The sequence below is a fragment of the Monodon monoceros genome, unplaced genomic scaffold (genome assembly GCF_005190385.1).
Source record: "Monodon monoceros isolate NGI ecotype Baffin Bay Population unplaced genomic scaffold, NGI_Narwhal_1 Super_Scaffold_5, whole genome shotgun sequence".
NCBI classification, from domain to species: Eukaryota; Metazoa; Chordata; class Mammalia; order Artiodactyla; family Monodontidae; genus Monodon; species Monodon monoceros.
The window spans coordinates 25,787,690-25,802,106 of record NW_021703782.1 but is presented as its reverse complement, the minus strand read 5'-3'; the positions used below and the strand labels follow the sequence as shown (position 1 = coordinate 25,802,106).

At 37.5% G+C, this 14,417-nt stretch overlaps 1 protein-coding gene across 2 annotated transcripts in view; it reads right to left on the bottom strand.

Annotated features, from left to right (window-relative positions):
• Nucleotides 1–14,417, bottom strand: part of ZNF169 (zinc finger protein 169) — a 49,662-nt gene that overhangs the window by 10,579 nt on the left and 24,666 nt on the right. The window contains exons 1-2 of one of the 2 annotated variants that reach the window (XM_029203726.1): nt 8,886–9,083; nt 8,367–8,462 (exon numbers count right to left, since the gene is read on the bottom strand). In XM_029203726.1, the coding sequence (XP_029059559.1) occupies nt 8,367–8,462; nt 8,886–9,054 (265 nt within the window). In that variant the 5' untranslated portion in view covers nt 9,055–9,083. Of the gene's footprint in view, nt 1–8,355; nt 8,463–8,885; nt 9,084–14,417 lie in introns of those variants that run through there. The other variant, XR_003790872.1, reaches the window with a different exon arrangement.

The following is a 14,417-nucleotide window of genomic DNA, read 5'->3' as shown; positions in this document are numbered from 1 at the left end:
TATATGACAAACCCACAGCCAACATCCTCCTCAATGGTGAAAAACTGAAAGCATTTCCACTAAGATCAGGAACAAGACAAGGGTGCCCACTCTCACCACTCTTATTCAATATAGTTTTGGAAGTTTTAGCCACAGCAATCAGAGAAGAAAAGGAAAAGAAAAGAATCCAAATCGGAAAAGAAGAAGTAAAGCTCTCACTGTTTGCAGATGACATGATACTATACATAGAGAATCCTAAAGATGCTACCAGAAAACTACTAGAGCTAATCAATGAATTTGGTAAAGTAGCAGGATACAAAATTAATGCACAGCAATCTCTGACATTCCTATATACTAATGATGAAAAATCTGAAAGTGAAATCAAGAAAACACTCCCATTTACCACTGCAACAAAAAGAATAAAATATCTAGGAATAAACCTACCTAAGGAGACAAAAGACCTGTATGCAGAAAATTATAAGACACTGATGAAAGAAATTAAAGATGATAGAAATAGATGGAGAGATATACCATGTTCTTGGATTGGTAGAATCAACATTGTGAAAATGACTCTACTACCCAAAGCAATCTACAGATTCAATGCAATCCCTATCAAACTTCCACTGGCATTTTTCACAGAATTAGAACAAAAATTTCACAACTTGTAATGGAGACACAAAATATTCCGAAGAGGCAAAGCAATCTTGAGAATGAAAAACGGAGCTGGAGGAATCAGGCTCCCTGACTTCAGACTATACTACAAAGCTACAGTAATCAAGACAGTATGGTACTGGCACAAAAACAGAAATATAGATCCATGGAACAGGATAGAAAGCCCAGAGATAAACCCACGCATATATGGTCACCTTATCTTTGACAAAGGAGGCAGGAATGTACAGTGGAGAAAGAACAGCCTATTCAATAAGTGGTGCTGGGTAAAGTGGACAGGTACATGTAAAAGTATGAGATTAGAACACTCTCTAACACCATACACAAAAATAAGCTCAAAATGGATTAAAGACCTAAATGTAAGGCCAGAAACTATTAAAGTCTTAGAGGAAAACATAGGCACAACACTCTATGACATAAATGACAGCAAGATCCTTTGTGACCCACCTCCTAGAGAAATGGAAATAAAAACAACAATAAACAAATGGGACCTATTGAAACTTAAAAGCTTTTGCACAGCAAAGGAAAGCATAAACAAGACCAAAAGACAATTCTCAGAATGGGAGAAAATGTTCGCAAATGAAGCAACTGACAAAGGATTAATCTCCAAAATTTACAAGCAGCTCACGCAGCTCAATAACAAAAAAACAAACAACGCAATCCAAGAATGGGCAGAAGACCTAAATAGACATTTCTCCAAAGAAGATATAAAGAGTTTCAACAAACACATGAAAGAATGCTCAACATCATTAATCATTAGAGTAATGCAAATCAAAACTACAATGAGATATCATCTCACACCAGTCAGAATGGCCATCAACAAAAAATCTAGAAACAATAATGCTGGAGAGGGTGTGGAGGAAAGGGAACACTCTTGCACTGCTGGTGGGAATGTGAATTTGTACCGCCACTATGGAGAACAGTATGGAGGTTCCTTAAAAAACTACAAATAGAACTACCATATGACCCAGCAATCCCACTACTGGGCATATACCCTGAGAAAACCATAATTCAAAAAGAGTCATGTACCATAATGTTCATGGCAGCTCTATTTACAATAGCCAGGAGATGGAAACAACCTAAGTGTCCATCATCGGATGAATGGATAAAGATGTGGCACATATATACAATGGAATATTACTCAGCCATAAAAAGAAACGAAATTGAGTTATTTGTAGTGAGATGGATGGACCTAGAGTCTGTCATACAGAGTGAAATAAGTCAGAAAGAGAAAGACAAATACCGTATGCTAACACATATATACGGAATCTAAGAAAAAAATAAATGTCATGAAGAACCTAGGGGTAAGACCGGAATAAAGACACAGATCTACTAGAGAATGGACTTGAGGATATGGGGAGGGGGAAGGGTAAGCTGTGACAAAGTGAGAGAGTGGGAGGGGGAAGGGTAAGCTGTGACAAAGTGAGAGAGTGGCATGGACATATATACACTACCAAATGTAAAATAGCTAGTGGGAAGCAGCCGCATAGCACAGGGAGATCAACTCGGTGCTTTGTGACCACCTAGGGGGGTGGGATAGGGAGGGCGGGAGGGAGGGAGACACAAGAGGGAAGAGATATGGGAACATATGTATATGTATAACTGATTCACTTTGTTATAAAGCCGAAACTACCACACCATTGTAAAGCAATTATACTCCAATAAAGATGTAAAAAAAAAAAAAAAAGATTTCGCATTTCCTTTTAAGTTAATTCCACCTTAAACAAATAAACAGCTCTAGGTAATGATATGCATGCTACCCATTACTCCTGGGGCCAACCACCTTTCATGGGGCCCACTAAGCTGAGATGAGCTGCCAGAAGTTGGCCCTTTTAAAACTGCAGTGTCTGGTGATGCTCAAGTGGACACCCTGGAACTGAGCCCATGGGTCCCTTCCTGCCAACCACTCACATGAGCTAACCCAGGAGTAGACTCTGTCTTTCCTCTCAGCACTTGTTAGATCGTCTTTGCCAGAACCATTTGCTGGTCAGATCAGATCTTAAGACACACTTATATCTGCCATCCACCTGGGGATAAAGATCATCTGAGCAGAATGAGTAGATGCTAGGGACATGCCATGAAGACCTCACAAAATGACAGCAATAGCCACCCATAAACAGGGACTCATACGCTTTTTACCTACCCATGGGAGAACACAAGTCTCTTTCTAAGAAGAGTAAAGCCTTGATACAGTGCACTTAACTCAGATATGCTCAGCTACTCAGCTCTCTCCAGAGAGGAACTGCTTGCACTAAACTACTTACTCTTACCAACTAAGGAGATACTGCTAGAAATCTATTAGAATGGGTAAAATAAAAAATAGTGCTGGGACTTCCCTGGTGGCACAGTGGTTAAGGCTCCACACTCCCAATGCAAGGGGCCCGGGTTCGACCCCTGCTCAGGAAGCCAGATCCCACATGCATGCCACAATTAAGAGTTCGCATGCTGCAACTAAGGAGCCCACCTGCTGCAATTAAGACCCAGTGCAACCAAATAAATAAATAAATGTTTTTTTTAAAAAATAGTGCTAACACCAAATCCTGGCAAGAATGCAGACAAACTGGATCACTCAAACACTGCTGGTGGGAATGTAAAATGGTTTAGCCATTCTGGAAATGAGTATGGCACTTTATTACAAAACTAAACATATTGATATATTTATATAAGCCAGAAACTTGCACTTTTGGGCATTTATGTCAGAAATGAAAACCTTACGTTCACACAAAAACCTATACACAAATGTCCATAGCAGCTTTATTCATAATAGCCAAAAACTATACAGAACCCAGATGTCCTTCAATGGATGAATGGTTTAACAAACTGTGGTACATTCATACATTGGACTACTACTCAGCAATAAAAGGAATGGAATACTGATGCATGCAACAATTTGGATGGATCTCAAAAGAAAATTATGCTGAGTGAAAAAAAGCAATCCCCAAAGGTAACATATGATATGACTTCTTTCATATAACATTCTTGAAGTGACAAAGTTATAGAGACAAAGAACAGATTAGTGGTTGCCAGAAGAAGAGAAGGGGAGGAGTGAGGGAGTTGGCTGTGACTATAAAAGGGTAGCAGAATGGATCCTCGTGATGGAACTGTCCTGTATCTTTGAATATAGTGGTAGTTACATGAATGTACATGTATAAAATTTCATAGAACTAAATAAACATACACATACACAAAAGTGAAGGTCAAACTGGTAAAATCTGAATAAGGTCAGTGCATTGCATTACAGAAATACAAGGTTGGTTTAAGAAGAAAAAAAAAACTGTAATTTACCAAATTAAAAGGCTAAAAAAGAAAAACACACATGATCATCTCTAAAGATGCCAAAAAAAATTGGACAAAATCCAGCATTCATTCCCAATAAAAACTCATCAAACAAGGAATAGAAGGGAAGTTTGTCAAGCTGCTGAAGGGCAGCTATAAAACTTCCACTTAGGAGGAAAGTATTCCCCATAAGATCAGGAAGAAGGAAAGGATGTCTACTCTCACCATTTAAATTCATCATTGCACTGATTTTCTCACCATGCAATGAGGCAAGAAAGAGAAATTAAAGACGTAAAGAATGGAAAGAAGTAAACTATACTCACTTACAAATAACTTAATCATCTATTTAGAAAATCCTATACAATCTACAAAACCTGCTAGGACTGAGAAGTAAGTTTTGAAAATTTACCAGATACAAGATCATTATACATAAATTAATTGTATTTCTATATACTATCAACAAACAATTGAAAACTGAAATTTTAAAGTACCTTAAATAGCACCAAAAATATGAAACACAGAGGGATAAATCTGACAAGATGCATAAGACCTGTGTATGAAAAACTACAAAACAATGCTGACAAAAATTAAGAAGTCCCATAAAAATAGAGATCGACTGTGTTCATATGCTGGATGACAGAGTATTATTTACATGTAAATTCTCCTCAAATTGATGTACATTCAACTCCCAATCAAAATCCCAGCAGGCCTTTTTTTTGTGAAAATTGCCAAGCTGAGTCTAAAATTCATGTGGAAATGCAAAGAATCTAGCACAACTTGAAAAAAGAAAAAACGTTAAAGGATTTATACTAAGTTCCAGACTTATTATAAAGCTTCAGTAATCAAGACTACATAGTATTGGGACTTCCCTGGTGGCACAGTGGTTAAGAATCTGCCTGCCAATGCAGGGGAGATGGGTGTGAGCCCTAGTCCAGGAAGATCCCACATGCCACAGAGCAACTAAGCCCGTGCACCACAACTACTGAGCCATTTCTCTAGAGACCGCAAGCCACAACTACTGAACCCACATGCTGCAACTACTGAAGCCCGCGTGCCTAGAGCCTGTGCTCTGCAACAAAAGAAGCCACTGCAATGAGAAGCCCACACACTGCCCCTACTCGCTGCAACTAGAGAAAGCCCGCACGCAGCAACAGAGACCCAATACAGCCAAAAAATAAATTAAATAAATAAATAGGGCTTCCCTGGTGGCACAGTGGTTAAGAATCCGCCTGCCAATGCAGGGTACATGGGTTCAAGCCCTGGTCTGGGAAGATCCCACATGCTGTGAAGCCACTAAGCCCGTGCACCACAACTACTGAGCCTGTGCTCTAGAGCCCGTGAGCCACAACTACTGAAGCCCGCGTGCCCTAGAGCCCATGCTCTGCAATGAGAGAAGCCACCGTAATGAGAAGCCTGCACACCACAATGAAGAGTAGCCCCCACTCACTGCAACTAGAGAAAGCCCGCACACTGCAACTAGAGAAAGCCCGCACACAGCAATGAAGACCCAATGTGGCCAAAAAATAACTAATAAAGTAAAATTAATTAATTAAAACATTAATTAATTAATTAATAAAAAAAGACTATGTGGTATTGACATCAAGATAGATAAAGAAAGGAGTGAAAAAGAGTCTGGACATAGACCCATACACAACTGATTTACCACAAAGGTGCACAGGAAATTCAGTAAAGAAAGGGTTGTCTTTTCAATAAATGGTGCTGGAAAATTGGATATTTGTATACAAAAGAAAAGAAAGAAAGAAAAATTGTACTTAAATCCAGACCTGGTACCAAGTATAAAAAGTTATTCAAGATATAGACCTAAATGTAAAGTAAAAATTATAAAACTTTTAGAAGAAAAAATATATGAAACTCTTTTTGGCCTTCATTTTGGGAAAGATTTCTTAAATATGTCACCAAAAGTGAAATTCATGAAAGAAAAAATTGAAACTTTGGACTTCACCAAAATTAAGAAATTCTCATTGAAAGACACTATTAAGAGAATAAAAAGCAAGCCACAGAGAAAATACTTGTAAATCAAATATCTGATACTGGAGTTCTATACAGAATATATGAAAAACTTGCAAAATTCAATAATAAAAACATAAAAAACCAACTTTTCAAATGGGCCAAAGATTTGAGAAGACATTTCACCAAAGATATACAGATAGCAAATAAGCACTTGAAAAGGTTCTCAACATCACTAGTCATTAGAAAAATGTCAAGTAAAACCATATAAGATGCCACTACTGGCTATGAAAATGCTTAAAATTGAAATCATAATACCTAAGCATTGACAAATATGTGGAACATCCAGAATTCTCATATACTGCTGGTGGAAATGTGAAATAGTGCAGCCACTTTGTGAGTTTCACAAAAAGTTAAATATACCCTGTATCATCCAACCCAGCCACTCCAGTCCCAGGTATTCATCCAAAAGAAATAAAAGCGTATGTTCACACAAAGACTTTTCATGAGTGTTCATACAGGCTTTATTTGTATTCATCAAAACTGGAGACTACTCAAATTTCTTTTAACAGGTGAGTGGCTAAATAATTGTGATATCTATATTACTACTCAGCAATAAAAAGAAATGAACTATTGATACATGCAACATTATGGATAAAATTCAAAATAATTATGTTAAGTGAAAGAATCCAGTATGTATTCTATATGATTCAATTTATATGAATTCTAAAAATGCAAACAAATCCATGATGGAAAGCAGATCAGTGGTTGCCCGGGTATGGGAGGAAGGGGAGGACTGGCAGAAGCACGAGATAGAGATTACAGTGAGGCACAAGGAAACTTTGGGGTGAAAGGTATGCTCAGGATATGGATCATGACAATGGTTTCATGGCTGTGTAGATGTCAAAACTTACCAAATTCTACACTTTAAATATATGTAGTTTATTACACTTTGATAATATACCTTATAATTATCCCTTAACTATTATACCATAATAATGTTTTTCTATTATACTATAATTATAGTTTATATAATAGTTATTTTTTAAAAAAGAAAAAAGCACTGAGTTTGCTGTAAAGTACAAGTACAGATATATGGTTGTATTTAGAAGCAAATAAATAAATAAATAACAAAACAAAAATAAAACGCCAGGAATGTTGAAAATAAAAGAATGAAAAAAAAAGGCAGAAATTTATCCTTACCTCCCAACATTCACATAAAACTAATTCCACTTGGATTAAAGACCTAAATGTTCCCAGAATGTGTATGGAATTTCTACAAGTCAATGACAGAAATGGCCCAAATCAAAAGTAGGGAAATACCGTGAACAGTCAAATCACAGAAAAGGAAACACCAATGGCCAATCAACACAGGAAGAGATGCTCATGCTCACTGGAAAGCAAAACCCATATGAGATTTCACCACAAACCTAACAGATGGGTGAAAAATGTGAGGATGTGGAACAAGAACTCATCACTGCTGCTGGGAGTATAAAATGGTGTTGAACAGCTTCAGAACACAATGTGGCAATCTAATCAAGTTGAGGCTACCCATGCCCATGAACCAGCCACTGTGCTCCTAGGTATGCATCTTGAGAGAAACTCTAGCATGTGTTTCCAAGGAGGTAGCAAGAATATACAGCAACATTATTTCATAGCCAAAAACTGGAGGTAACTCAAATGTCCAAAAGAAGGGACAAGATAATTCATCTGCATTAAAATATTCATATAATGGAATCATATATAACCATTTTTAAAAGTATAAACTAAACCTACACATTTTAATATGAATCTCACATAAAACTGGTGAAAAAAGGCATGTTCCAGAAGGAGGTATACAATATGATACTATGTGCAGAGAAGTTTACAGATATGCAAAACAACTCTCTATATGGTTGAAAGACCTGCTGAATGGTTAAAAGGCTAAAGGCAATCATGGGCATGCTAATGCAGAAGTCGGATTCTCAGGGGCGGGAGGAGTGGGACATAACCAGGGGGTTGTCACCTGGTCTTATAATGGTCTATTTCTTAGGCTGCAGGGAAGGCAGATTGGCACTCATATAATTCTTCATACCCTGTTGTAATCTTAAATAACCCATCACTGAAGAAACAAAGTAATGGGGTAGAACCAATGCACAAAAACGTTACCAGGTTACTGGACAGAAATCTAGCAGGGTAGATGACTTAGTCTCAGAGGATAAGTGCTATGTTAAAGGTCAGGCCAACCAACAAAAGTTCAAGAATGGGGAGATCCTAGAAGTGCTGGACAAGGGACACCAAATGAGCGGAGTGTGGCTCTATGGGGGAGGAAAGAGGGGGTTGCCAGGGAAGCCCTCTCTGGGCTGAGTGGGATAGCATAGAAGGGAGGCCTGCAGAAGAGCTTTCTCCCCAGAAGCTCACAGATGCTCCTCTTTCCTCACCTGCTAAGCGCCTCACTGCCTTGTCTCCTTGTACGCCTGGTGTTTCCTACTTACCTGGACAAAGGTCCAGAAGACTGTCACTCTCCTCTCTCCAGGGCTCGTCCCCTTGCTCCAGTTGTATGATGAGTTTTGGTTTAGGAAAGGCGATTCCTACTCACGGGGAGAAAAACAAGGTGATCTTGGGTTAGTGACTTAAGAGGCTATCACAGAACTTGGACTCAGCTGGGGAATGCAATGACTAAGATGGTAGGGAAGCATGGCAGGGCGGGTGGAGGGGGACAAAGTTTCTCTGAATGCTGAGAAAAGATGACTAAGGCGAGGGAGGAATCCTGGATCTAAAAGCAAGATCACTTTGGAGGAGGGCCCAGCCTTGGAAGAGGCCTGGAAATGCAACATCATAACCCCCCAGAAACACACACACACATAACTTCACTATTTCCAACTCTATAGAATCCAGATATTCTCTGGGTGTAGGGAAAATATGTTTCTTTCTAAGCCCAAAGAATGGTGGCTGCTCCATAAAATCTTAAGATGCCCACAGGCAGTCTGAGACATGAGACAGGCTAACCTTACCCAGCGACACCATATGGCTGTAGTTCTCCAGCATCACATCCCGATACAGGGTCCTCTGAGCAGGACTCAGTAGCTTCCACTCCTTCTGGGTGAAGGCCACAGCCACATCCTTGAAGGCCATTAATGCCTGTAACACAGACACATCCCTGCTCACCCAGAAGCCACCCATGCCCACTAGTCAACTTAACCTAAGCCACTAACCAGAGCCATGGCAGCAATAAGGCTAGCGTGGGGCACGCGGGTGAGATAGACAGATAGATCCTGCTTTCAACCTGAACCCTTCTGCCATGTGTTCAAGACTACCAATCCTTCTCCCACATTGCTGGTGGCTCTATTCAGGGGTTCTCTATTCTATTATCTTTATGTCTACGATGCTGTGAAAATCACAGTTTTGATTACTCTAGATATCCTGTAGGTCTTGAAATCAGGTAGAGTGATTCCTCCCCCTTTATTCTTCATTTTAAAGATATTTCACCTATTCTAGGGCATGTGCCTTTCCATATAAATTTTAGAATAATCTCATCTATATCTACCAAAAAACCCTGCTGGAATTTTGACAAGATTTGCATTAAACCTGTATATCAATTTAGGAAGAAATGACATCTTTACCATGTTGACTCTTCAAATCTATGAACATGAGATGTCTCTCCATTTACTGAGATGTTCTTTGATGTCTTTCATCAGCATGTTGTGGTTTTCAGCATACAAATGCTAAGTAGGTTTTGTTTAAAAACTGATCCCTAAAAATTCCTTAATTTTTCTTTTTTTTACTGATTTTAATGGTATTGTATTTTTAGTTCAGTTAAAAATGATATAGATTTTGTTCATTGCTATGATATAGAAATAAATTGTATGCTTATCTTGAATCCTGCAACATGGATGAACTCACTTATTAGCTCTAGGAGTTTTTCTTCTCCTAGATTCCTTAAGATTTCCTATATAGACAATCATGGTATTTGCATATAGGGACAGATTTATTTCTTTCCTTATAATCTATATGTATTTTATTTCCTGTCTTGCCTTCCTATAGAACTTCTAGCACAAAAGTGAATAAGAGTGGTGGGGGCTTCCCTGGTGGCGCAGTGGTTGAGAGTCCGCCTGCCGATGCAGGGGGCACGGGTTCGTGCCCCGGTCCGGGAAGATCCCACATGCCGCGGAGTGGCTGGGCCCGTGAGCCATGGCCTCTGAGCCTGCGCTTCCGGAGCCTGTGCTCCTCAACGGGAGAGGCCACAACAGTGAGAGGCCCGCGTACCGCAGAAAAAAAAAGAGTGGTGGGAGCAGACATCCTTTCCTTGTTCTTCATATGAGGAGGAAAACATAATGTCTCAAAGCATTAAGAATACTGTTCCACAAAGATACCACATCACACCCATTAGGATAGCTATTACCAAAGAAACAGAAAAAAAAAGGTTTTGGGAGGGAGTGGAGAAACTGGAACCTTTGTGCACTGTTGTGGAAAAAGTAAAATGGTATGGTTTCTGTGGAAAAGAGTTCAGCAGTTCCTCAAAAAGTTAAACATACAAAAAAAAAAGTTAAACATACAATTTACCATATGATCCAGCAATTTTAATCCTCAGTATATATACCCCAAAGGATCAAAAGCAAGGACTCAGATACTCATACACCAATGCCCATAACAGCATTATGCACAATAGCTCAAAGGTGGCAACAACCCAAATGTCCATCAACAGATAAATAGATAAGAAAATGTAGTACATATATACAAAAAACTGTACATTATTCAGCCTTAAAAAGGAAGGAAATTCTGATACATGCTCCATCAGAGATTAGCCTTGAAAACACTATGCTAAGTGAAATAAGCCAGTCACAAAGGACAAATATTGTTTGATTCCACTTATAGCAGGTACCTGGAATAGGCAAATTCATAGAGACAAAGTAAAATAGAGGTTACCAGGAGCTGGGGGGGAGTGGAGAATGGGGAGTTATTATATAACGGATAGAGTTTCAGTCTAGGAAGATGAAAAAGTTTTGGAAATGAAGAAAGGTGATGACTGCACAATGGTGTGAATGAACTTAATGCCAACGAACTGGACATTTTAAAATGGTGAAAATTTTGTTATGTATATTTTATATTTAAAAAAAAAAGAATTATGCTACTTATAGATATTTTTGTAGATGTCCCTAATCAAGTAGAGGAGTTCCCCTGTTTCTATTGTTCTAAGGTGTTTTTTTCCCCCACAAATGGTTATTGAATTCTGCCAAATACTTGTACTGAATAAACTGATATTAATATAATCATGTGGTCTTTCTTCTTTAGCCTGTTAATATGGGGGATTACACTGATTGAGTTTCAAATATGAAACCAGTCTTGTGTCCCTGGAATAAATCACACTTGATAATGGTATACAGTTATTTTTATATATTGTTGAACTCAATCTGCTAATAATTTAAGGATTTTCATGTCTATATTCATGAGAGAGGTTGAACTGTAGTTTTCATTTTTCCTATTAGCCTTGTCTGGTTTTATTACCAGCATAATATCCATAAAGTGAATTAGAAAGTGTTCCCTCCTATTTTCTGAAACAAAAATCATGTAGCATTGGTGTTTAAGTCTCCTTTAAAAATTTGGCAGAATTCCACAGTAAAATCACCTGGGCCTATAAATTTCTTTTGTGGAGTTTTTAAATTATAAATTGGATTTTCCTAATAGTTATAGCCCTGTTCAAATTATCTACTCCATATTGGTCAAGTTAAAGTACAACAGTTTGTTTTTCAAGGAAACCAGTCCCGTTTCATCTAAGTTGTCAAATTTATGGGTGGATATTCTGTTGATGGCTACAGAGTATGTAGTAATACCCCTTGTTTCATTCCTGATACTGGTAATTTGTGTCTACCCTTTTTTTCTTAGTCTTGCTAAAGTTTAGTCAATTTTATTGTTTTCAAAGAATCAGCTCTTTATTTCACTGATTTTCTCTATTCTTTTTATTTTCAATTTCATTGATTTTTGCCTTTATCACTATTATTTCCTTCCATTTTGTTCTTCTGAGTTTACTTTGCTCTTATTTTTCTAGGTTCTTGAGGCAGAAGCCTAGATTATTGACTTGAGACTTCCTGTTTTCTAACATATACATTTAGTGCTACAGGTTTTTCTCTCAAGACTGCTTTAACTGCATCCCACATATTTTGATATCTCATAGTTTCCTTTTCATTCACTTTCATGCAGGTTTTTTTATTTCCCTTGAGATGTCATTTTTGATGCCCAGATTATTTAGCAGTGTGTTATTTTCTAAGTGCTTAGAGATTTTTCTGTTAACTTTCTCTTATTGATGTCAAGTTTGATTCCATTGTGGTCAGACAACATACTTTGCATGATTTAAATTTTTTTAATTCATTAAGGTAAACAAATTTTTTTGTTTCATGTGTTGTTTTGTGGCCCAGAATGTATCTATCTTCATACAGTCATCCCTCAGTATCCACAGAGGACTGGTTCCAGAACCCCCCTTCAGATACCAAAATCCACAGATGCTCAAGTCCTGTATATTACATAGCATGGTATTTGTATATAACCTCATACATCCTCCTGTATACTTTAAGTCATCTCTAGATTACTTATAATGCCTAATACAATGTAATGCCATGTAAATAGTTGTAAATATAATGTAAATGCTGTGTAAATAGTTGCTGGCACACAGCAAATTCAAATTTTGCTTTTTGGAACTTTCGGAAAATTTTTTTTTTTTAATTTTTGATCTGCAGTTGGTTGAATCTGCAGATGTGGAACCCATGGATATGGAGGGCTGACTGTAAGAATATGCATTTTGCTATCGTTAGGTGGAACGTTCTGTAAATGTTGATTAGATTCTGTCGGTTGATGGCGTTGTTGAGCTCCTACTGATTTGGGGTCTAAGTATTCTATATAACATTGAGAGAGGGTGTTGAAGTCTCTAATTGTTGATTTGTCTATTTCTCCTTTCAGTTTTCTCTTCACATCTTTTGAAGCTCAGTTATTTGATGCATACACATTAAGGATCCTGTCTTGCTGACGAATTGACCAATTTATCACCCTCTGTATCTGGTAATTTTCTTTGAAGTCTATCTTACCTGATATTAATATAGCCACTCTTGCTTTCCTTTGATTAATGTCTGCATGATGTATCTCTTTTTTATGATTCCTCTTCAGTTGTGAAAAATATTTTCATTTCATACAGGATTTGGCGTTTACAATTCTTTTACTTCAGTGCCTGAAAAACATCACACCACTTTCCATCTAGCCTCTCATTTCTGATGAGAAATTCACTACCATTCTAATAGTTTTCTTCCTCTGTAAGAAATGTGTTATTTTTTTTAGCTGATTTCAAGATGTTTTCTTCATTTTTAGTGTTCAGCAGTTTCATTATAATGTATCCTGGTGTGGATTTCAGTGGGCTTATCATGTTTGGGATACACTCAGCTTTTTGAATCTGTAGGTTTACATCTCTTGCCAAATTTAGGAACTTTTCAGCAATTAATTATTCTAATACTTTTTCAACCCTGCCCTTCTTTGCTTCTTCTTCCAGAACTGCAGTAACACAAATGTTAGATATTTTGTTATACTCTCACAATTCTTGAGACTCTGTTCGTCTTTTTCCCAGTATATTTTCTTCCTGTTGCACAGATTGGGTAATTTCTATTATTCCATCTTATAGTCCAATAATTTCTCTGTTACCTCCAATCTGCTCTTAAGCCCATCTTCTGAACTTTTTCTTTCAGGTACATATTTCTCAGTTCTGAAATTTCTATATGCTTATTCATTACATCTTCTATTTCTTTGCAGAGGCTTTCTAATTTTTCATTTTTCTCAAGTGTGTTCTTTTAGTTCTGGATATCCAATTGTCCAAGCACCACTTGTATAGACTGTTCTTTTTCAATTGAATAGTTTTGGCATCCTTGTCAAAAATCAATTGATCATATGTAAGAGGAATATTTTTCTGGGCTCTCAGTTCTATTCCACTGATCTATATGTTTATACTTATGGCAGTATAACACTGTTTTGCCTCTGTTTGTAGCTTGGAGCTAAGTATTGAAATCAAGCAGAGCGAGTCCTCCAACTTTCTTTTCCTTTTTCAAGATTGTTTTGACTCTTCAGGGTCCTATGAGATTCCAAATGAATTTTAGGATAGGTTTTTCTATTTATGTAAAACATGAATGGTACTTTGATAGGGACTGTATTGAATCCACAGATCACTTTGGATATTACTGTCATCTTAGCAATATTGTCTTCCAATCCATAGCATGGGAAGTCTTTCCATTTATTTAGGTCTCCTTTAATTTCAGCAATGTTTTGCACTTTTCAGTGAACAAGGCTTTTGCCTGCTTGGTTTATTACTGAATATTTTATTATTTTTGATGCTATTGTAAGTGGGATTTTAAAAAATATTTCCTGTTTGAATAGTTCTTTGAAAACGTACATAAATACAACTGACTCTTGTGTGTTGATTTTGTGTCCTGAAACTTTGCTGAATTCATTTTTAGCTCTAACAATTTTTTTGTGGATTCTAGGGTTGTATAGATTTGAGATAATGTCTGGAGGAA